This window comes from Leptosomus discolor, chromosome 8 (genome assembly GCF_034619465.1).
Source record: "Leptosomus discolor isolate bLepDis1 chromosome 8, bLepDis1.hap2, whole genome shotgun sequence".
Classification (NCBI taxonomy): Eukaryota; Metazoa; Chordata; class Aves; order Leptosomiformes; family Leptosomidae; genus Leptosomus; species Leptosomus discolor.
In genome coordinates this window covers 9,777,076-9,802,811 of record NC_141398.1, presented here as the reverse complement: position 1 = coordinate 9,802,811, position 25,736 = coordinate 9,777,076, and the positions used below count along the sequence as shown (strand labels likewise).

Genomic DNA, 25,736 nt, shown 5'->3' with positions numbered 1-25,736 from the left:
GTGGCCAGCAATTTCAAACAAGTTATTAAAATCCAAGTAGGAGTTCACAAATGGTATTACCGAAACCATCTAAGTTTACCAGAACAAGAGCAGCATTTGTCACAATATGACCATCATCATTTAAACACACACATACTTAAGTCAAGCCTATACCATGTATCTTGAGACCAGAGTTATATAAGGAATAAATTTACATTGTTTTGGTAAATACATATTCAACATGAAGAAACATAAATAGCAATAGGAATATAGCAATAACCTTGAACACAAATAAACCATAAGTTTAATCAAGTACTTCCATGAAAGAAATAGATGTCACAAAAAGATGCTCTAAAAATTTTCTTACTATTTATTTTCTTGCTTTTTTCCTCCTTGCTTTTTTAACTTCTTGATAAACTATTAATTGCAAGTCATGGCAACCACAAGGCATAACTTTGAGACCTGGGCACAACAAAACTCAAAAAAAAAAAAAAAAAAAAAGAAGAGATGTTTTAACAGAAAGGCATACAGGCATACACACATAACAAAAGGGAAAGGGAGGCTTTTGTAAACCAGCCAGCAGGCACTGACTCTTTAGTGCCCACTACACCTCAGGTGGGAAGGAGCCGCTGGGTTTTCTGACTTTCTGACTGCTCAATATCCTAACAGCAGCAGGCAGCCTGCACTTGTACAACACTTTTCCACATGCATTTTTCACAAAAGCTTCCTGAGCAACACGTGCACGTCCAGTATCATTTGACACCTGGAGTCACAGACAGACTGAGCGGCCTGATGCAGTTTAGCAAGTTAGGAGTGAACCAGAGTTACGGTCTCTTGCCTTCTAATTTGTGCCCAATCAAGCAAGAGGATAATGATCCAAAATATCACAAAAACTTCAGTGAAACCTGGAATGTAGTATGTAATAATGTGCACAAACCTATTCACCCTTCAACCTAGCAAAAGCCAATGTTGCCAATTACCCTGCATGTCCCCATTAAAACTCTTTTGATCAATAAATATTAACCAGGTATCTTCTTTACCTATAACTAATGTAATCTTGAAGAAAGGACGAAGCCTACAGAAAACAAGAGTCAGTAATTTAGCACATCCTACATTCACTTTTCTGCTATCTCCTGGGGAAAAAAAACCCATAACCTTCTGATAACATGAGCGATGCATATTGTACAGCTGTGGGAGTTTCTATAATGAAACTCCAGATATAAATGATAATACCCATAATACAAACCATAAGTCTAAAATATATCTCAATACATGTGTGTGTATATATATTTCTAAAAAGAAAATTATCTAATTTTCTCTTTTATACACATATAAACATCTGGCTAATATGCCCTATAAAAATTTTTCCTTATTTAGGACTTAAATAAGAGTTTTAAACAGTTCCTTAAAGCATTTTTTTTTTTTTTAACACTATTCAAAAATGAAGAACTATCTCAGGGTAATCAAAAAAGCACACACAAAATAAATTAACATCATACCAATGTGGTTATATTGTTCAGAAAGTCCAATTCTCCCATTTGAAATGAAACGGAGACCAGTGTACCTTAGGGTGAATTATTCATCAATGTACAAATTCATTCTCTTTTTCCATGTAAGTCTTCATGTGAATTTAGCTGCATTTCCATAAAGCAAGAAACACAGTAAATCCGCAGAACTCTTGCAAAAGGGAGCTGTGTTTCACTGGATAAGAACAGTTTTTGCTGAAGGGCAGCAAGTCAACATTTTACCACCACCTGAACACACTAGCAACACCTGTGCCCTTGTAAGCTTCACACCTTGAATTAGCAGCAACATATTTGATGGGTTCAGTAGTAATTTTTCTTCCAGTATTGGATTAGACTACTTTGCATATACAGTAAGTCAAAAGTCTAGTACTCGTGTGCAACATTAATCCACATTTAAATCTGAGAACTCATAAATACACATGGAAACAAAGGTGACATAGAATTAAACCTTTTAAGTTCAAATGTTTTCTGTCTACATACAGAAACATCAGTGAAAAACAAGTATAAAGAAGATGGACAGTAGAAACAGAAGAAAAGGAGTACAGTAACTAAAACTGTAAGAAGTAGGTCACTGTTGAAAAGGCAAGTTGCAATTAAAATTGATCAACAGAAATTAGACTGTACCATCTGCAAAACGCTTAAATGCAGCATTATTTTGCACATCACATACAATAGATGTGATTTCTAAGAAGCATATCATAACAGCTGGCATACTTACTAATAGATTTATGGTAACTGAATACTTAATTTCTCCAGCTCTCAACGTACAGTAGTTATGCATTAGCCTTTAAAGCTCTTCATCAGCCTTTTAGAAGTCAAGGTTACATTTCCATGAACATTTAGTGCCCAAATAAGTTACAAACATTCACCTTCAATGAACTTTCATACAATCCAAAGATATTAAACAACTTCCTAAGCTGAATCATTTCAATACTACAAGATTTCTTTTTTTCTAGTTCAAAGGAAACACGTGTACCTTTGTAACTTCCAAAGTGAAGGGTGTTTTAAGGCAGTAAAAGATACGTATTAAAGTTTCCATGATTGTTTATGGTTGTCTATGTGAATAAAGCATATTACACACAAAATTGCTCTTGTATATTTATCTACATGACTTTGTTATACTGTACATGATTTAGCAATCTCCTTGAGAAATTTAAAGTGCCACAGTTCAAATGTGCTCATGTGTCTCTTCACGGGCTTCTAGTCCATTTTAGTTGCTTTCAGAAACAAGCCCTTGCTTTACTTAAAGAGCAGTCTTTTTAGGGAAGAAAATAATTCATCCTTCACTGTTGTGCTAACTGGAATCCAGTGGTCGAACCAATCCTTCTTTGTAAACACGAAGAATAGCTTCACAGACGAATTTGTATTGACTCTGTGTAAGACAGAAAAACCAAAACCATTTATGGATGATTAGTTAAACTCCCGATAATACAGTAGTATTGAATAGGACTAACAGTCCCCACTGCTTCCTTTTCTCCTGGACAAGGACAGGAAAGGAGATACAAAGATGGAAGCAGAAAATCCAACTCTCCTGGCTGTGTTCACAGTAAACAAAGGTAACATTTACTCTTCTTTGAATGACAAGCATTAAAAAAACTTCACACCAAGGAAACACGTCCCAAATTTAAAAGAACACATGCTTAAATTTCAGGGAATAAGATTTATTTGTAAAAGCTATGCAAATTTACATTTTTCTTCTGACTGAATTTAACTAGTTATTTATGTTCTTTATACATCTCATCTGAGTTTTTTTGGTAGTTTAGAAGTATTCTAACCTTGCCAATCCTGCAGTTACATATTACTGGGCACATTTAAGTTACATGACCAAAACAGCATTTAAAATTACTATATAGGATATATAGGTCCAACTGCCTTGCTAAAAACTTTACTTTTTTTTTTAAACCACCTATACTACTGCAGAAGACAGAATTGCTTTATTTTCAATTTGTGATCAGACCACACATCTGTTTTTGTAACAGAATGGGCTCAAAACCTTTGGAATGAACATTTTTGAAGAGTAGCAGCCACATTAATTATTCTGTCACCCAACATAGTGAGCTCATTTAGTTCTTATAAAGTCTTCACAAATCAGATTAGTGCTGCTTTTCTGAATTATACTATTACAAAGATTATTTCTTCCATGATCTTGTGATGCACCTATTTCTTAAAAGTAATTAGACTGTGAGCCTCCTTCTGAAAAGTGATACAAGGAGACATAGCAATGGGACCAGTGCAGAACTAAGAATCCAAGTAGCCTGAATAAATTTTTAAGACTAACACAATCCTGAGAACACAAGATGAAGGGAATTTAAAAGAACTTAAAGATCAAAGTATACCTCTCCTCTTCTCTGAAAGTAATTTTCACTATTGTCAAAACCTCAAAATGAACACATTTCTTCAAAGTTCCATAACATATATTCAGAGAAGCACAGCTTCACATCTTCTAAATCCCTTTTTACATCTTTGAAATGTTCTCCCAGCTGCCCTTGTATGCCAGCTCTCATCAATTCTCCTGGAGCATCTAGAAACACTCCCCCAATTTCTCCCAAAGGACAGGGCTAAAAGATAACACTTGGACAGTGGAGGACCTTCAGTTGGGTTTAAATACCAGTAGTTAGGAACGTTATTCTTGTTCATAACCTGCAATACATTTTCTCTTAAGTACAGAAAGACTGAAAGAAAACTGGAGGATGGAAATTAATTTTCTGCATCCCTATTTCCCTGCCTTTTCTTTCAACCCTTCAGTCAATTACTCCCACATTCAGTATCACTCTGTTCTTTTGTCTTTATTTCTTAATTACCTTGACTTTTCTCTTCATTGTTACTGTCATTTGCATATTTCTACTGCTTGAACAACCCAAGAGTGATATTTAGCTTTCTGTTCAATACTTCTGTTAACTTGTGCGACAAAGTTACTGAACAAATAAGAATGAGCACTTCAGCATTGCTCCCTCTGACTCAGCCTCTACTTGTTTTCTTTGCTCTTATCTGTTGCATGTATTCTTACTGCTCACTCAGCTGATAACTAGTTCTATTATGTATGTCCTAAAGCACTGCTTTCTGTATTGTTTAGTATCTGTAATTTCTCTTTAATGGAACATAATGGTTAGTGTGGTTTTTTTGTTGTTGTTGTGTTGGCTTTTTTTTTTTTCAAACGAAAGGCCACAGAGTTACACAAATTTTGTTGTAGCATTATTATTTTGATTGAAGCTTTTTTTCCTGTTCCTGATGACCAAATTACAGGTCTTTGAGAAACGGCAAGTTTCACATGATTAACAGCAGACACTAAACTGCCCAGTTAATAGCTCTGATGAGTCGATCCTTCCTTATGGAGTATGCCCTGTCCGATACTAACTCACAACATGCATCTGGCTATGTGTAACATCTCAGAACTGCAGCACACACACAATCCCCACCAGGCAGCTGAACACGCTTCAGGCAAGGCTATTACAACTGAACAATCCCTCTGTTAAAACTGAACAATCCCTAATGGCTTCTCCCAGAAGCCCTGAGCCGAATATCAGATATCAGCAGTGGGGCTTGCTGGAGTGCAGGCACAGGAATGCAATAGCGCACCCAGGACAGATCAAAACGTTAACATGCAGCGCTCTGGTATTCTGTTTTCTCACAGCTGAGTGCTTGCTTTTGTGTCTCATTTACAGCACAGCGTGCCCATTCCGTTCATTGGCTTTTCCCAACAGAATCTGCGTACGTCACAAGTGAATTTAGCTTCACAGTATTGCTGCTACAGATCACTCCTCTCCTGATTGTGCTGATAGTGAACTGTGGAACACAGCAAGCAAGGTAAAGAATGCCATTTTAGATACTCAGTCTTCCACACGCGGGGTCTGATTGTCAGCGTATTTATCACTATTCCCCATATTCTTCAGTTACATCAAACTGTAGAGTGCAAGGACAATTCTCGCTGATTTCTGTTGTAACAGGAGAGACTCAGCCTTCTGGCAAGCTGAAGTATTATTTCAGGTTCTCATGTCTGATTCTAGACCACCTCTGGCAAGTTTAAGCCTGAACTCACTCAGTTAATTTTAGACCTGAGGGCATAGGGGCGTAGACAGGTACAACTCCAGAAACCAACATTCAGCCTCCTTGAGGCTAGTGTTTCTCATCTCATGATATCCTCTGTCATAAGCTCAGCTTCCATTTCTGGCAGGGGACTATTCAGACAACTCCCTCCTCAACCATACAGTCCCGATATACTTCCAGAGAGTGCACTCACATTGCAATGAACAAGAGTCCCAGCAGCATGCATGAACAATCTCTGCTCACAGAGCACTCTAATGTTACACAAGCAATCACAGCTCCTGACACTTTCACACCCTTTGACAACAGAAGACTTTTCCCCCGTCTAGTCAATCAGGATGCCAGCTCCTGCAGTCATTATCCTCTTAATGAACAGAATTTGTCTTCTCAAGTTACCTTCTTCCTTCCCTTGACCAAATGGAAAACAAGGCATTTTCTTTGAAAGAGACAGAAATGGCCAATTTAACTGTTGACTTTGTTGGTCTAAACCCCTTTACTTCCACTTGTCATAGGCCATTTAGTTTTCTGACATAACCCACACTTAATATTCTGTCATCCAACCTCTACTCAAGAAAGTACAGCCTCCCATCCTTCATCCTTGGTGTCTAACATCAACATGTTCATTTCTAAAGCTGACACAAAAGCATCCTCATGAACTCAAATTGTCTTTGAACCACTTCCATCTTAAAATCATGCTCTACTTTCCTATTTCAGTTACTGATACTACCCAACTTTTCCTAAATTTCATTTGTGCCCTTTGTTTTTCCCAACTGAAGTAGTGGCAAATTTAAAAAAATACATATATTGTTCCTATCAAATTTCTAGTCCTAAAGCGGCCTCTTGAAAAGCCATTTTCTCTCTTCAAATCATACTACAAAACCTTCAAATTTACCTTGAATTTAATAGCTTCCTATAAGGCTCTATACTAGAATGAAAAGCAAAAAATTATTTTAGCTTCTGGCAGAGAATTTAGACAATGGACCATGACCAGATGGTTTGTGCAAGTCTGACTTTGTGCATTCTAACTACTTGCAATGTATAGAAAGCCCTTATCTTTTAATGGCAAGGTAAGATATATTTACAAAAAAGTTAAACTCACACCTCACAAGCAATGCAGCCTTTGCCATCACGCTGTGTTATGCTAAACGCAGGAAGCATGAAATATAAGGGCAACTGAAGATTCTTACAGCTAGATCATTTAAAAAAAAATTTGGATCTGTTTTAAAACTGAACAAGTGCAGTATAAATACAGAAAATGAGGCTTCCTCTCCATCACTTACTGATGTTTGCACCATCATAGCTCGCTGGTCTCGCATTTTTCGTACAATATCCAGCGGATAAACAGGTTGGTTTCTTTCAATTAAGCACATAGCTGTTTCCATAGTGACCAATACACCAGTGCGACCGATTCCAGCGCTGTGAAATGTGACAGAAAAATAGTTTATAAAATTAGGTTTTTGCAATGCACCAGATTCATATCACAGCCTTAATGCCAGGATGCTAAATAGCCTTAGAAATTACGGGAAGATGGTAATAAAATTAGAACAGAGTGTGAAACTCATCTTTAAAGCAACTTCAGTAATATTTCCTGCCAATTATTAAAAAGAAAAGAATTTTTATATAAATAAAACTAAAACCTCACTTAAAGTAAATGTATTTTTAACAACTATAACTGCTTACAAATCTAAATGTACTGGTTTGGTATTTGGACTAAAAAAAGATAAGAGTTACCTCACTGCTTTTTGAGAGGCACTTGAACAGCAGGAAAAAACCCTTTGCAACACCATTCAAAATAAGGTTACAACAGTGGTAGAGGATAAAAATGGAGAAAAACTTACACTGCAGATTATCAGCTCTGATAATTACACAACTACGCCATTTCACCAAAAGGTTGCAGGAGAAAGGGAGAGAAAAGAAACTTGTCCTTTACGTAAAACACCAGTGCTTCTGTCTTCAACAGTGAACACTGGCATTGCACAGTTGAACATTTTCATCTAATTCAAGGAATCTCCTGTCTTGCAGACCCAACTTTTCAAAACAAATGCTTATTGTAAGGCTGAAGTGAATCTATAATAGGAATTTTAAAACACAAGTACCTGCAGTGAACAAGGACCGGCTCGTTCTCTACTCTCTTTGGCCTCATACAGGTCACAAACTCCAAAAAGTCCATGGAATCATCAGGAACACCATGATCAGGCCAAGCAACGTACTGGAGATGGGTGATGGTGTGTTGTTGTTCTGTCTAAAACACAGGAAGGTTTTCAAAAAAGCGTTCCGTGTTATAACTCCTGTATCGACGTTTAGGTACAAGTCACGCTTTTCACAGTAACCATATTCTGCAGACGTTATAAGATGCGTATGATGTAGAAAATGTTTGTCATTTTAAAATTCAAAGTAAAGTATGAACACATAATTCTTAGAAAGCATTCAAAAGGCATAACATTTTCCGAATAAATGAGGCATCAATTTCAACTTCTGTGACCTAAATAGATTTAATTTTTTTTTAATTTATTGACTGTTGACCTATTATACCTTGACATCAATGACCCACCTCAGGTAAAATGCTAGAAGACTTATGCTTAATACTACTGTATAACAGTTCAGAATAGGTTGGAAGAAACAGCTGAAAACAGCAGAAGAACTAGTGAGAACCGTAAAACAAAGCAACACTGTCTTGGGGCTACACATTCTAAATATGTATGTCTGTGTGTGCTTACAGATTCAGTTATAATATAAAGTTCCCTGCCATTTGCTAAATCTGGTTTCCATTAGAAAACAATATATATATTGTTCATACATACATGTTCATTGTACATATATGAATGACTCCTGTATGACCCACAGAAGGATACTTTTCTATGTAGAAGCAATATAATTAGTTAAGAGATTCTGTTGTATGAAAAGCTCTTTTTTTTTCATTCAATTATATCTAAAACCCCAGCAGTTTTACAGAAGTTCTTTCAGTTTAGCTTTTTGTTAACTTTGATTATGAAATCACTCAATCATCTTTGTATCCAGATTGGGCTCAGCTGCTATGTTACAGACGTAACCAGTGATTAGGGTGGGAAGGAAAAAACTGAAGACACTCCAAAGCTTCGCTGCATCATGCAATGAGGATCTCACCCTCTACAAACTGAGACAAGTCTTCACGTTCCTTTACTTCTTCCACCCATTTAGCAACAGTTAAACTGTTAGTTGCATTTTATCAATGTCCACTACTGGACTTAACATTTGACAACCTACTGAAATAAAACTCTCCTTTATCACTGTATTAGTCTATAAAAGCTGGCTTCTCCCTAGAGGTTCACACAAGAATGTTTTCATGATGCTAGTGACTTCAAGAGGTTTTTTTCCCCATTCTCTTAAGTGGACTAACTTGACATTATAAACTTTGCTGTTCCAAAAATATTGAATGTTTTTGGCACTCGTGGAATGATTTCAACTGAATTTATGTACTTGGTATTTCCACAAATCAGTTTGAAAATGATGGATTCGAAAAATTAGTCCAAAAAAACTTACAGGCTCCAGTGACACTTCCGGATTAAGTAATTTATGCAGTTTATCATCAGACATTTGGCCACCATTTAGCTGCTTCACATTGTTGACCCACATTTACTTGGCAAGCAGTTACAGAGGTCTAAGACATCATATCTGTCCCAAGGTAGTTGCTACTGTCCTTCTGATAATGGTTATTGTTGCTGCAGCAAAGGTGTCAGCCAAAAAAAAGATGCATTTGTACCTACCCCTCCTGTAAAAATTCAAGACATCTTATTGCAAAACCAACTTCACTGTGGTTAAGCTAACATCCTAGGTTTTGCTCAAAAACACAGTGTAAAGACACGTGATCTTTTCTCATGAATCTGCCACTGGGACTGCAACTCCTGACAAAGCATAGGGCTGTCAGAAGTAATGCTTCAAACGGGTGCTGCCGTAACGCTTGCAAAACAATCTCATTGTCAAGACCTTCGGCTGCGAAAAATATCCACTCTTCATCTTTCTGCAGTTTGCAATCTTCCTTATTATAATTGCATGAAAAGGCAGGCTTCCTCATTTCATTCTCCTAAAATAGCGGAGAATATAAAAGAATTGGGTGTTCTTCAGAAAAACAACACACAGAGCTTAGAATGCTAATACTTACAGGAAGAAGAAAATTTGGGCTTGAAAGGTCAACCTGAATTTTGACTTTCCTTAAAATCCAAGCAATTGATTTTGCTTTTCACCTTTTCATTTAATGTCCTTTTTTTGTCTAGGTTATAATATAATCTTCAACAAGAAAATGAAAAGAAATTTCACCATGTAGAACTTCATTAACCTTGAAATTGTTCTAAGCAGGAAAAGGTATGCTTTTTGCTAGTGAGCTTCACAAAGCACCTTCAAAGCAGAGACTCAGTGATCAGAGTTAAAGCCTAGTTTCTGAAGAGTAGATACTTTCGCAGTGACATTTGGCATTTCTTTGGACCACACTTCCCATCACATTACTCTTCTGTACACCCTTGCCATAACACTTTTAAACTACTTTTCTTCTTCAGCTCTTTACTATTCAAAATCAACTCATTTTCTTCTACCATAAGTATTTGACAGAACATGTTCAGTGCAGACACTTTCCAGAGAAGCCTTAAAATACCTCTGCAGTGCGACAGGTTTGTCCTGTCCAAGACATGGTCAAATTTATATAGGTTTCTTTGGAAAGAGAAAATACACTGTCTTGTTTAATGTGCAGAGGCAAAAGTTTCAGTGAATCAATCTAAGAATCTTTAACATGAGCAAACTCAACATTTCCCCCCACAAACTGTTGTATGACATACATCTGACATGAAAGACAAATGGCATGGAAAGCCTCAGGCCAAACAGTTCAGATGTGTAAAAATTGCAGAGATTTTATTTTCAGCTGTTTATAGCAGAAAGTGCTGGCAATATACTCATTTACATTGCTGCCTTTGTTTCATCTAATATCAGTTTAACACAGTCACTAGAAGGCCTACATGTTGGTCACTCATAACCAGAAAGATACTAGTCATTCTTCCTCTTGCAATTTTACCTCCTCCCTTCAAACTTCCTCAGCAAAATGAATTTATGCTTAATCTTCAACTTGTTAAAATTGCTGCATCCATTTTTCTTTTTGTTCAAACCATCCCCTCCATCATTGTGAGGTCCATGGAAAGTGACAGCTTTTAAACTCAAAAGGAGTTTATCTCCCCAAATTCCTCTATTTGCATTGTCATTGTGTCTGCACAATTAACAGTCCACATGATGACAAAAGGTATTGTCTTAATTACCTTGAACTGGTTTGTTTATAAGGTGTAAGTGCTCTCGTGGTACTCACTCCTCATTCCTGATAACAATGGTATAACTTGTCTTTAAAGGATGAAATTCAATCAGTTTTTAAACACCTTGATTTTTGTTTGAATGATTTCGTTTAGTTAATGAAATAATCAGATAGGGGTACTTTGAAAACAACTAACAAGGTGTGGCAATTACTAACATAAGATGTAACAGAATAAAAAGAAAACTTGCAAAATTGCAGTTCTTCAAAGTTATATAAGTAATATGCTTCAGCAAGCATAATCTCCACAGTCTTGCTAAACTCTGTGGCTGGGTTCTAGTCACACTTAACTGAACTCAAGAAAAACGATTGTTTAAACAAGTGAAAGCAGCAAAAAATTTTTTTCAAAACATAATGGGATGAAATTGGTGAGATTTAACGAGCAATGATATGTTGCAAGGCAATTATCTTAAAGGAAAGAAAAGAAATACCTCTTTTTGAAAAGAAAAGGCAGGAAATTAATCCTTATTTCATTTCATGAGGCTTAGAATCGTTACAAATGTTTCACACATTTGCAGACATTTGCTGATCTTCAGTTACAGGTAAGAAGCGCTCAGTTAAACTGCATCAGAAAAATCCTAAAAAGTTTCTTGTTCCTCAAGTCTTCTGAACATATATGAACAAAAGGCCAAGGGTATCATTTTATAAACTTCTCTTTTGAGCTATTTTCCCCTAAAGGCAGATTTAAAATCTGTGCAACTTAATTCACAGGAAACTTTCACAAATACGCCTTTCCAACAGAAATCAGGTCTCTTGAGAGTTCGGAAGCTTTATCCATCTTACTATTAAAAGCTGCTTGTCTTCAAAAAGACCAGTCCAATGGTGCTCACGTTAGTTCAGGGAACAAAATAACCGTGGTTTGAATTCAGATGACTTACGTTTTCTTCAAAGAATACAACAACAATATCTGTGAGAGGTAGTACATGTAAAGCTTTGCAAAGTCTACTGAAACACAAGATGCCTCCAGAAGAATACATTTGGTCAGCTTTAAGAAAGTGGCTCAAATGACGTGTAAAACTAGGAGATACTTTAGTCTTTCACAGAGTTCTTTCACTACGTTTTAACAAGCTACAAAGGTTTTTATTTCCATCTGCAACATCAAATGCCTATAGAGCTATCAATCATTAAGGTCATGTTTTTACCGTATGGACAGCTCAATGTTGAGTATTCTTTGAGTGTAGCTACTTTAGCGAAAAAAAACACTCCACCACCACGAAATACAAACAAAGTAAGACTCCCTCCAATTGCAGTTCCCTTACCACAACACACACACATCCACCTAGGACTAGCTTTAGCATGCTGCTGTCTAACCGAGATGAAATCTCTGTTACAAGCATACGCACACCTTTGCGTTAGAAACCATGTTCTCAGCTGAGAGCCACCATGAGACAATTTACACAGCTGAAGATCCCTGTAACTTTCACATCTGTTAACACATCTACAAAGGCACACTATATTCTCACACAACCTTTATCTCAAAAAGAATTAACTTGTATTAAAAAATAAAAATTGGCTGCCCCATTCTCATGAGGATTTTGACTTATCACACGCTAGCAAATAGACACCTGAAGTGCAAACACATCCTGAATAGAGTCACTAGGGAGTTTACTCAAAATTACATACCAGTTTGACAACCAAGAAAAAGAACAAGTATTTGAAAAGAGTAAACTATTTACATGAAGCATTAGCGAACCAAAGTTAAATGGCAATCAACTAATTTGAGTGACAGGGACTAAAAGTTTGTCTACATATGCTCTGCGATGCTGCTTTAACGAGATGAATTTCTTCTGCGCTGACATCCAAGTTTATCACTTACAGATTAACCGGCTGAAAACAGAACCAAAAATCATGCTGCTCCCTAATTGGACGGTTTCTCATAGCTAGAAACTGAACTTAACTGAAAGACCTTTAAGTACTGCATCTCACATATTTATGACTACAAAGGAAATCTTAATCATGTTAAAACAAATTTGGATGCCCTGTCAAGTGATATACTCAGTTACAAATTATTGAGACTAAAGGATCGGTCATCTTGCTGTAAGAACATCAATTAAACGTTACATTTTAAACCAGTTATTTCCTTTTTCTTACTACTAGCAATTCTAGTAACAGTAAAACCTACTTAGTTATATGGAAGTTTAAAAGATTGACTAGTATTGGAACTGTAAATTAGCATTCGGGCATTATACAGTGATTTCTTACACACGTATCTTACGATAACACAATCCCTTCATCTTTTTAGGAGACACTTGTGACAACAGAATTTTGGAAAAAGAGAAGACAAGGGAAATGTGTAAGAAATGTAGGACAGCTTAGAAACCAAAGCCAAACTTCATCCCCTATATTCAGGTTATGGGAAGTCTAGATGCGATCTGAACATAATTTTACAACACAAGCTGATATGCAAGAAGTATTCCATGTATTTAACTTTCTCTTTGCTTTATAACCCTTCCATTAGTATAAGGTATTAACAGCTAGAAAATATAAGTACCTAATATAAATTGAGCACATTTCAATTCAGATACACAAGGATTTCTTTTCTTTTTTCAAGTCTGACTGAAGACAATGAAAAAGAAATGGTGAGGCACTGCATTTTCTCTCAAATCAACATCATTATGCTTCACTTCTTTGTTAGCTATTCTAGCTGCATGTGCCATTAACCAGGTGACCTATATCTCATCCTTGAAGGAGCACAGTTTAGAAAAAAACTCATTGAAAAACCGAAATACTTGTGAAGAGTCAGTGACCATGAAACTGTTTACAGAAAAGCACTAAACTTATAAAGCTTATTTCAGTACCTGTACAGCATAATGTATTAATGTATTGGAGAACTTCAAAAAGTATGTTTTTGAAGAAGCTCTAAAGAAATAATCATACTATGTTGATTCATGTAATAAATACATAATCTTTTCATAATGTGTCTATGTATACACATACACACACGTGTATATGCACACACAGAGATGTACATGCTCAGACACAGAGTCTGTACCTACTTATACATGTATTCATTCAGCTTGCTTGGGGGCAATTAAAGATAACGGGCATTTACCTCAACATGTGTAATCACCATTTCTCTAACAACATAAGCAATCGTACAATCTTCAGAGTGGCACCTGACACGAAAGCTGCCATATTCCATTACATCTGGTGGATCAGGCCAATACTGATGACATTTGGTCTGTAAAGAAAATTAAGCACACATCAAGACTGTATACAAGCACTTCCATTTCCAGCCTCCCCTCCTATGCTACGGTTCAGGGAACTTAAGGAGCAGTACAAAACCTATTCTGGTTTGTCAGTGAGGTGCTTAGATCCAAATTGGAATATAATGTGACAAAACAGGCTAAATTCTGTATAAACTTCTGTTTTAGTAATTTATAATGAAAATTCAGGTAAATTGGATGCAAGATGCTTTCTGTCTGGTACTTATCTGCAATTGCTAAAATGACTTCTGAAGGCATAATGTAGTAGGAGAAACAGATGGATTTATTCCATCTTAAGAAGAAATGTGTAGGGGGCAAATTTATAGCTATCTTCAGCCACCCAATAGCATGCTATAGTAAAGACAGAGCCACACATCTCTTGAAAGTGAACAATGAAAGGATAAGAGATGACTGAAAAAAAAAAAAAGATGCAAAAAGGGAAATTCTGATTACATGTTGGCAAAAAATTTCCGTGAGGATGGTCAAGCACAGAAACAAGATGCCCTATGAGTCTGTGGAATCTCCATCCACAGAAATCATCAAAACTTAAGAGACATGACACTGTGCAACTTGCATGAAGTTCAAAGGTGCTCCTGCTTTGAGCACAGACGAGTGGACCAGATATTTCCACAGGTCCCTTCAACCCTGAATTATTCTTAGACTGTGATGCCAGATCATGCTGGTATGCAAAAGGTAGTGTGATCCAGTCCGTGCCCCCCTGTTCCGACACTGCAGTCTCGTGGCTGAGGGAAAGAGCAAAGCAGGCTCCATTTCTGGAGGCTCTGAGAGATAACACATTCTGCACAGAGAAGGGGAGCAGGAAAAGGAATATCCAGCAGCACAGTCACTCCTTAATGTGCACCCTCCAGAAGTTCAATATGCCTGGTACTTGTCTGGCTGCTTCCAAAAGAATGGTTTCCCTTCTCCTCTCCCTGAAAGCAAGTGGTGAAGGTAATAAATTCACCCTAGCAATCTTCTAAAGATCACTTCCCTAACTTGGGTGTTAGTTTCCAGGTCACTAACAGCTATGTGTTACTTCAGTTTTTGACAGGAATTCACTGAATAGGAAAAAAGTCTTCATTTTCCCATTCAATTGTATCTTGTGTTTTAAGGAAACTTATTTTTAAAACACAGTATAATGCTTATGAACTTTAGCAGCAAGAATACTATATAGAAAATTATTGCAGGCATAATAATTCTATAACTTGGTCATATACTGAAAGTTGCCCTTCACACTTTCTAGGGAAAATTGAGCTCTGAAGCTGGAATAACTAACTGATGAACAACTTTAGTTCATGCGTGTGTCATTTATCAGAGATGTGTATTTCTTTTCTGTGTCAGATGCAAGACTGAAGACAGAGATCTTCTGTTAAATGAGTAATTGTATCTAAATGCTAAAGTTATAAACAAAAGCCCAGAAACATACCTATCGATACAAGAAAGCGTAACTTGCCATTTGCCTCAGACAGGAAACATGCAAGACCATAATGGCTTAGCCTTCAAGCCTGTCAATGTGTGACAAGCAAAGTCATGTGTGCACGTGATGCACCTGATGTACTGTATTTTGGTGTACCTCATACTGCATACACAAGTGAGAGCTGAAGTGGAACTCAGTATTAGAATTACACCCCTGAAATACCGTATCTTTTCTAAAAGAAAACAGATTGATCAATTCCACGTACAACCATAAGGAACCATTTTCTCTCCTGTCTTCTGCTGCTGATAGTAAGAGGCTGATCCTCAGATCCTACCACTCTCCTGCTGATATTATAAAGTCTTCCTTTTTCTGGTTCACCTTCTAAAGGCAGGTAAGACAGGCACATTTACTCAGTGTACATTTAACTTTCATAGAAACAATCCTAATGCCAATATCTATTCCTCATTTTAAATGATAAGCTTAGAGCAGCGCTGATGACAGAAAGTTTGCCACCTCATGTCCCATCTAGTCAAAGTCTGAAATGCCAAATAGTCTGAACTTGAAAAAAGTATTCCAGTGAGATACTAGTTCAGTGAAATCTTTGTCCACTGAAGACAGCTCAAGTTTACCCATCAACATAAAAGTTTCAATATTTCATCCCAGTAATTAAGTATTCTCATCTTCCACTTCTGCAACTCTAGTCTTGCAAATAATTGCCATCATGTAACAAATACAAACCAAGTAGTTTCCAAGTATGAATCCACTGGACTTATGAGAAAGGTATACTAGAGAAAAAGACCAGCTGAGCTATGAAAAAAAATCCAAGGGATTCATTAAAAAACTATCTTGACACAACACTCCAGACACTGTACTGAAAACTTTATTTAATTGTGTGTGACCAAACCAGCTGAGCTATAATTGTCCTCTTCGCTGCCTATACATTTTAATAATAACTGTTACTAGCTCCAAAAGAAACCTAATAAATTTATATTCCCAACTGGTTTACATTTCAGCTTTAGTTAATTTGGATTCTCTTATCAACTTATCAACATTGCCTGTGCCATCTACATTTTTTTTGTCTATAACGTCTTTTTGAACTAATACAGAGTGGCAAGAGCTGGAAATTTTGAAATATTAAAATTTCTTAATTCTACCTTTCTCAAGGCTGACTTTTCAATGGCTTGAAATCCAAATTTTAACCTTTATGCCTGAAACTTCTACTGTATTAGTTTATCTGAGATACTTTCCCCTCTAAATTTAAGCAAAAATAATACATCCATTTCTAAAAAATAAACGTTACCGGGGGGAAAAAAAAAAAAAGTTTTTTTTTAATCTTATAATACAAATCCTAACATCATTGAAAAGAGATATTCTAGAATGTAAAACCTCCAGGGTTTGGGAAAAAGTCTGGCATTTGGCAATGGGGATACTCTGGCAAGAACATACATCTTTTTCAAACCCTGAAAATTTACCCACAAACTGGGCAGATGTAAATCATCTCTGAAAGTAAACAGAACTCAGAAAAAGTGCCTGGTGTATAAAGGTACCAGCAGGATGGTTAGAAGTCAGCAACAAATTGTTTTGAAGGTTCCAATTCACTGGGCAAAGCACAGACTAGTACTAACCTGTGTTTCTCCTCACTACCAGAAAAAGCAAGCAGGAAGCTATTTTAAATGCAATACGCTTGAAAGATGAAGCTAGCATTTTTCTGCCAGATGATGTTCAATAATGGCTGTCTCCATGAACAGCTACGTAACCTGACCATGGTTAAAATCTGTTGCTTTTCAGCTTTCACTCTCCTTCCATACATTTCAATGAGGAATTACATCATTGCTTAACTGTCCTTACTTACGTCTCATTATGCTGTTTAGGACCTCGAATACTCACTCTGTCACTTTCCAGAAACATTGTTTTTTGACTGGAATACCAGACAAATGTGATAGTGTAGGATAGATCACATAGGAAAAAGATAAAGGCTACAGTGAAGGCTTGCAAGAGTCATCAACTTCTCCACCTCTTAAAAAAAGAACTGTTCAGTTTTCAGCTTATAAAACTTCAAAACCAATCCCTTTATGTACATTAATAACGTAAAAACTTCATGTTTAAAACTACAAATGATATATTAAATCAAAGTACCCCAGAATACACCAGATATTGCTTCAATTTTTACTGTATTATTCTGAAATTAATGGAGTGCTAGAATTTATTTAAACAGAATTAAAAGAATTATCAGACCAATTCTAGGAAAGAACCTGCAACATAATTAAAAGTAATCAGGTTAAATTCTGACCACCACCATGCTAAAACTAGTGAGTACAGTAATGGTAGACTCTTGTTTGAAGCCAGACTGCAAGTTTTGCTCAACCTGCTCAATACTTCCAGACATTAAGAAAGCAATTGCCACATAGAGCCAAGTTCTCAGGGGGCAAAAATGACAGCACATCGTACCTGGCTGATCGGCAAAATGGAGTCAACGCAGTGATTTCTGTCTGTCAGACAGCTGGTTTGTTTTCAAAGCAAAACAAAAAGAAAGTTGCAGAATATCTGCAAGTAATTCAGAAAGCCTGGCCTTCAGAGAAATGATTCAACAGAACAAGCTGGCCCATTTTAGGGTTATTTAATCATAACAATGGGAAAAAAGTTTAAAGGTACAGTGCATTTCTTCAGCATACAAAGAACCTGAACGCTTACCCGTCCTCGTTCAGTGAGAGTTGTTAACATGATGATCAGTGACAATTTGTGATCCCAGACTACTTGCCAGAAGTGTGCACATGTGTGTGGAAGAGGCCCCTGAGTAGCAATGTACCTGTTCACAATGCCCACAGAAGGAATTTCCATCTATAAAGAGAAAGAAAATATCCTATGTAAAGTTTGCTGGCACTACTCAAGTACTATTTTAATTCAGCATTTCATTCAAACAGGAAGTTTTGAGGAAAGGTTAAGACAGCAAGCTGAGCAGTAAGACAATCAAGATCGCAACTTGTTATGTGAAAGATCTTTAAATAGCTAATTTAAAGAAGACGTATACTATAGATTCTGTAGCCCTCATGCTGACCTAGGAAGAGATGATTAAAGGTGAAAGTGTATTTGAAAACTTGAACCTGCATTGCTTTCCAAATTTTCTTCAGTAATGGCAAGGCATACCAAAGGTACACTAGCAAAAGCTGTTTATTGCCTGATAGTAGACACAGTAAGTTAATAGTTGATTCTGTCATTTAGGTGTTTAACTTCAGTATCTGACGCAAATATACACATATTTTCCCCCTCTTCTTCCTGCCTCCCAGCCTGCACACATGATTAGGGCAATTAGGGCTCTGGTTTATCTTCTGGACCATTTATAGCATTGTTGGTAAGCCATAAGTGGTTCTAGTGGGAAAAAGGCTTAGTTTTAAGCTATAGGAGACAACCTCAGCACCTGCGGTATAGGGAAAGGTAACATAATTTTTACTGGTTAAAGACTCTGCACATATCACAATGCTTGCACCTGCTGTGTATTGGGATGCCCATTTGTTTCACAGGAGACACTTCAACTTTTACATTATGAATCTTTAACATCTTTAACATTTACAACCCTCAAAATATAAAATGAAAACCCCTTATTCCTTAAAAAGGCTAAATTTAGTCTACTCTTGTAATATAGAAAATAAGCAAATGCAGGTCTCTATGACTTACATTCACGTAATTCGCATTAATGTAATCTTCATCTCCTTGCAATATTATCCTTGTGGCATCATCTGCGCACACACACACAAAAAGGGAATAAAATGAGCAATTAAGGGGCATGTTTCCCTTCTATTAAGTCAAAAAGCACCTGAGGAACAACAGACGCATGAACAGCAGAATACAAACCAGAACAGATTACCTTTTAGAAAATAAAATGAACAATTATACAACTCCGATTATATAATGAAACCTTTAATCAAGAAGTTCAATACAAGTTTTATAAGCTATCATTTAGAGGATAAAGCAAAATAGGCAGAAACTGTACTTAATACTCACAAGGTAGAACATCTTTGTATCTATTCTTGTCCATATTCTGAGGTACCTTTGCACATGTAACAGCCAGGCCTGGTTTCTTTCTATAAAGTTGCTGAAAAACAGAATGAAAAATGGTAGGATTTTGAGGGATGTGACACACACCAAATATATTCACCTGAAAATACACAGACTGAAAAAAAAACCATAAGTTATTTTCTTTAATCTTTTTCCCAGTCATCTGCAAAATTCACCCAAGAGATTTTGGTATTTAATATGACAAGAATTTTTTTTATTGCTAGCCCACCATCATCTCTAGAAGAATTTCTAGCGGGGGGGGGGGGGGGGGGTGTGTTGAGAAAGGAAGTGTGAAAGTCATTGATATAAACCATTTGCCTGCAAGGTTGCCTTAAGTGTGGAAGAAGTGAGCAATAAAAGACATCAGAAGAAAAAAAAAATAGGTAGAGACTGGTATTTTCTGGATCAAGTGTAATACAACAACAACAACAAAAAAAAAAAATCAGACAAACTTTCATCCTCTGGACTAAAACCACCACACTCAACTCTGCAAGTACGTGAAAAAACCAAAACTTCAATGCATCACAATGTCTTAACATGTGATTCCCTTTCTTTTGGGCAAACTTTATCTGGAGTAAATGTAGGCATACAAGTGTTGAACCAAAACTTTAAGGCCAAAATGCATTAAGTGCATTGTACAAGACAAAAGTGCAGAGGAGGGAAAAAGCCTAACAACAACAATCAAGAAACGTAATTATACAACTACAGTTTTTCTGTATTAAATATATATAACAGCAGCTCACAACTGAGTTATCCTGGCTGTGCCAGAGTTTTATATACTTCACTGAACACTTAGCAAAGAGCTCATTATATCTTACATGTTTAATGAAGATTCAGAATATGGTTCCATACATAAAATGGAATGAAACAAGTAGGAGACTAAAATCTCCTACTTCAGTTGAGAGAAAAGGAACAACACACAAAAAGTTTATTCTAATGTGAGATTTACTGAATCCCAACACTTTGTATCACAGCTCATCACGTTTTTCAACTTGAATAGCATAAACAAGCCATGTGAGAAGAGAACTTGATAATATATGTAACTAAACAGCTTCTATCAGTTATAACTCAAATTCCATTTTACCACAGCCAAGTTGCAATTTCAGCTTTTTTTAGGAGACTTTTATTGGGAAGAATAACGTTAAGTAACAAATCTGGAGTTTCATTATTGTTGCTTGGCAAAAAGTCATTTGCCATTGACAGACTACTTAAATTCTGCTTAAGCGGAGGAAGATATTCTGGAAGAACTTAATTATTCATAGTTTACTGGCTAATTATTTACTATTTTGCTAATATGAATGGAGAATTTGAGAGTCACCAAAAGTGACGAGGTGATGCTGCAATTGTGTCTGCTTCTGAAGATCACTAAACAATGAACTCAAAGAAAGAAGGGCACTAAGCCGTCCCCTAGTTTATTAGATTTCAGAAAGGTTTTGTGCTTTTTTTGTAGCATCAGTAATATCCTTTTATAAACACTGTCACAAAAAAACATCATAAAAGATCAAAAATCCTATGAATACTATTACAGGAACTTTGTGCAGAAATTTAGTCAACAACTTTGACAATTAGGAAAGCATTGAGAGGCTAGTTCCTATCTTTTGAGTTACTGTTTCAATAGACAGACTCATTGCTATTGCTGCATTGCAACTAGTGCTGTGGGTTTAGAAAGCAGCTGTGAACCATAGTCTACAACTCCTTAAAAAAAAGGGGGGGGTGGGGGCAGGGGGCAATCTTAACTCTCAGAAATCTTGGAAACAAAATAAACCTCATTAAAAGAGGGGTTATGCAATAAGGAATACCACAACTCTTCAGCCACCACCATTACATCTTACAGCATTTGAAAAAACAGTGAAGGAAAAATACCAAAATTGGGAAAAATTGTATTGCAGTTCTACAAGTTCTCAGCATCAGAAATGGTTACTCCAGAACTCAACAATGTGGAATTTATAAATCATAACAACCAGATTACTATAAAGTTTGCATCCACAAGAGCAAAACAAGGCCAATCATACATACACTGCACTCTCTTACCATTAGAGGAGCAGCTAAATTATCTTTTGGAATTTCTTACGCTAACCCTGAAGGAACTAGTTTAATAAACCATAAAACCTTTTTATCAGTCAGTTTTCTATGACATTCCTTGCTAACACGTTGAAGAACATGACAAACAATTCATTAATCTATACAGCAGTTCTTCAAAGTCTCATCCTATATACAGTGGAATCTCATCTATGAAATACTCTGCCCAAGAAGTAAACATCAGTGTTTTAGATTGCCAAGGGGAAACACTACAGAACTGGACGTTACAAATGTCCTGCAAATGGAAATTAACATTCCAACACTTCGTATCAACCTCTAAAAGATGGCGATGAGGAATGGTCAGGTTTCTCCTGTTGTTCCATGAAAGAAGGCATCACATGAGAACCAGAAACCCTAACTCATGGTATAAAGCTGTTTTAGAAAAGTCACTGAGTGGCATGGAAAAAAGAAACAAATACAAGACTGACCTATGTCAAAACTGCAATATTCTACTCAATGAAATAATTAAGAAAAAAAAAAATTAATTTAGCGATGTTTGGGTACTTGAGCTAACGCATTAACTAATCCACATTTTTCTCAGCAGATTATTTTTTATGCAAGACTGGTAACTCACTGTTCCCTGTCCTAAGCAGTGAAGGGTGAAACTGACGGGCAAGTCACATTCTTGCTCTCCTGAGATAAGACTGAATGGGAGCAATGACATTTCCAATTAATTAAGCCCTGACATTACTTGCTGGTCACAGCTATTGGTCTATATTAATGGCATCTGAGAGCTAAGTATTACCTACCTCAAACTGAATAAGGACAGTCCCACTTTCCAGCCCTCTCCTTAGCTGCTCCATAGACTCCTCCAGTGTATCACCACCATATTCAGAACAGATGGGAAGAAGAGATTCTGGAAGATTGTGGGAATCAGCTTCGTCTTCTGATTTAGGGTCCACAAACTGTTTAACTACTGAAAGATGTATTGAAATTTAAAATCTGTTACATACAGCATTAACGTGTTTGCAACATACGATTTACCAGCTTGCAAGAACAACAGAGTTTGCAAAGACAAGGCCTCAAGAAAGCAAAACCAAACCGCATTTAACTGCATTTCTTTATGTACCATATTACTGTAGAAACTACTAAAAGTAAAATGTCCTTATGACCTTTCAGAAAATGAAACCCCTCAAGGTGCCTATATATGAAGGCAAAAGAACTTGACTTCCAAGCACGAAGAGTTTTTTTGCTGCAAACTGGTCTTACAGAATGAACTGCTGAATAGGCTAATGAACCACAACATCCACCATGGTAAAAACAAATTAGTTTTGCCTAAGAAAGTTTAGAGCATGATTAATGGCATATCTCTGTAAGAAGTTCATGTAAGTTTGGACCCCCAACAGCAAAACAAAAACAAACTTCCACATACTTCCATTGTACTCCCTTGCCATTAGAGAAACAACTGAATTATCTTTTGCAATTTCTTATGCTAACACTGAAGGAACTAATTTAATAAACTACAGAAAAACTTCTTAGTCGGTTATTATGACAATCCTTGCTAACATTTTGAAGAACACAACAGGCATTAATGAATTAATATGCACAGCAGTTCTGTCTCTATCAAAGCTATTGTGTCACCAAATGTGTCCACCTGTGGTTACTCTTGGAAGTGACCAGGAGGGCTCATACCTGCCAGACTTCAGAAAACGGGGAGCTGTTCATACTCATACCTATACAAATGACTGGCAAGGGGCCACATGCCAGTGGCCTTTAGCTAAGAGCAGACTTCGCTTATCTGCAAGTAGGAAGGGGACTAGAGAAGTTAAGGGAAAACTAAATCCTGCAGAGAGCCAGGGGAAAGGCCTACACTAATAGGAGCAGGACTGTTCAGGGAAAACAAGACCAAGAGCCTACTGTCCTCCTAGAAACACGAGAAATTTTAAATAAAAGTAAATGCTACAGAAGTACATATCATTTAGGCAGTTTTATTCCCTCCTGTTTTCCAGTGATGCATAATCCCTTCAGATTTTTGAGTCCTAATGTAAACAAAACTCTGTGCAAATCCCTTCCATAATTGTGGTATTACCATAGCTCTTAAGAAAAGTAAATAATAAACTAGAACTTCCACATTATCTGAAAGCTCTTGGGAACTGCACTTGTTTAAATATGGAGCAAGCAAAACCAAGCTGGATGGGTTCCCCATATCTTAAATATACAGGTTTAAGACCCTGCATATTTCAGAGATTGCCTCCTGTTTCCTGGCAAACCAGCCCAGGTCAAGTTCAGTATTGTCATAAAATGTCTATTGTAAGAATGGAAAGAAAGAAAAGAAAAAAAAAGAAAGCTTATTTGACTTCATTGTATAATTGGGCTAGTGAACAGTCCACGGATATTTGCAAACCCGCAACTGGGATTCGTGCAATTATGCTATATCTACCAAAGCGCCCCTCCCCCCCACCCCCTCAAACAAATACAAAATTTTGCAAGGGTCTATTTGTTCTCATAGACTTTTAGACTTAAAAAAGATAAAGACTTGATAAGATTCTTTGTTGCAGTGGTAAGAACTCATATAGTTAAAACCATTTGTAGTAATAATACAGATGCAGGGAGATACACTTTTTAGCACAGATCTATTCCCAGTGCACTGAGAACACAGTTATGTGAACGGAAGAGGGTATATCACCAAGCATAAGAGAAACAGTCTCAAAAACATTAAAAGAAAATAAAATTAGCCCAGTTACCTTTCCGCCTGACCAAAAGTGCAAGCTCTCTCGTGTGAGATTCTCTGCTGGCTTTTATGAACATGACCACCTGGTCATGCGTGTGCTCTGAGATATCTCGGCCATTAATTAATACTATCTGATCACCTTCATTCAGTTTTGGATTGCATTTATCAGCCTGTTTCAAGACCAAAGAAACACATTAATGTCATTGCACCCAGTCATGTTAGCAGGAACACATCAGGATATTAAGTTCATCATGCAAGCTAAGTCTTCAGAGCTCTCCTGACAAGGTTTCATTTTCTGTATCAGAAGTTCTATCAAAGCTTCAGATTTAGATTCAGATCTAAAGCTGCCTGTCTTGCTTCAAAGCCTCTCAATGAAGATGAGAAACAGTTTAAACAGCATATTGATAGCTATAAAAAGAATTCATATTTATCAAACACCCATCATCACATTGCTCAAAGATCTCAATTTCAGACTCCAAGCCTCAACAACCACCAGTTATAGCCATTTGCAAATTAATTTCTGGAAAATGTGTTTTGACCACGTAAGATAATATGCTTCAGTTTTTATGCAGTGAATACTGAAGAGTCCAAACATGATTTCGATTAACATAATTTAAGTAACATGACATTTCCCAGGCACGCACTTTTTAAAATTTCTAGAAATCCAAATGCATTTTATATTTTTGCTACTTATCAGATTCTTGTTTAGTGGATATCAAATGATATCTACAAATAGAGAACATTCTTCCTCACTTCAGTCACTGACAGTCTTAACAAGCAGATGCAGGTAAGTACTTAAGCTATGATGCTCAAGTACCTTGTGACAGATTCTTTTGGTACATTTGCTGCAGAGACAACTAAAATAAAGAGATGGTTTTCCCCATCTCAAATGAAAACTTACATTATGTCTTGTCTTGGGATACAGAAATTTAGATTAACTGCTGAACTCTAGGGTTTGTTTGGCTTCTTTTTCTGCCACACTTCCTAGTATGCTTAGCTCTAAGTCCAGTGCAAAGCAATTGAAGCTATGGCCAGAATATGATGATGATGCTACAAAGATGATTAAGGGAGACTAAAGCACGTCATAGGAGGAAAGGCTAAGAGAGCTGGGAGTGTTTAGCCCAGAGAAAAGAAGGCTGCATAAAAATACTTGAAGGGAAGGTGCAGAGAAGATGAAGCCAGACTCTCTTCAGTGGTGCCCAGCGACAGGACAAGCGGCAATGGGCACAAGCTGAAACACAGGAAGCTCCATCTGACCATCAGGAAACACTTTTTTACTTTTTACTGACTGAGCACTGGAGCAGGTTGCCCAGAGACACTGTGGACTCTCCCAACTTGGAGTATTCAAAAGCCATCTGGACACAGTCCTGGGCAACTGGGTCTAGGTGACTCTGAAGAAGACTGGGTTGGACAAGATGACCTCCAGGTCCCCCCGCCAGCC

The 25,736-nt window shown here is 36.9% G+C and overlaps 1 protein-coding gene across 4 annotated transcripts in view; it reads right to left on the bottom strand.

Moving 5' to 3' along the window:
* Window positions 1–2,799: 2,799 nt before the first annotated feature.
* The window catches only part of PTPN3 (protein tyrosine phosphatase non-receptor type 3), a 155,700-nt gene continuing 132,763 nt past the window's right edge, over window positions 2,800–25,736 (bottom strand). For 3 of the 4 annotated variants that reach the window (XM_086468937.1, XM_009957600.2, XM_009957601.2), the window contains 9 exons: window positions 24,309–24,465; window positions 22,374–22,540; window positions 19,492–19,582; window positions 19,165–19,226; window positions 18,184–18,330; window positions 13,922–14,050; window positions 7,643–7,788; window positions 6,827–6,962; window positions 2,800–2,877 (listed from right to left, as the gene is read on the bottom strand). In XM_086468937.1, the coding sequence (XP_086325063.1) occupies window positions 2,800–2,877; window positions 6,827–6,962; window positions 7,643–7,788; window positions 13,922–14,050; window positions 18,184–18,330; window positions 19,165–19,226; window positions 19,492–19,582; window positions 22,374–22,540; window positions 24,309–24,465 (1,113 nt within the window). The remainder of the gene's footprint in view (window positions 2,878–6,826; window positions 6,963–7,642; window positions 7,789–13,921; window positions 14,051–18,183; window positions 18,331–19,164; window positions 19,227–19,491; window positions 19,583–22,373; window positions 22,541–24,308; window positions 24,466–25,736) is intronic. The other variant, XM_086468938.1, reaches the window with a different exon arrangement.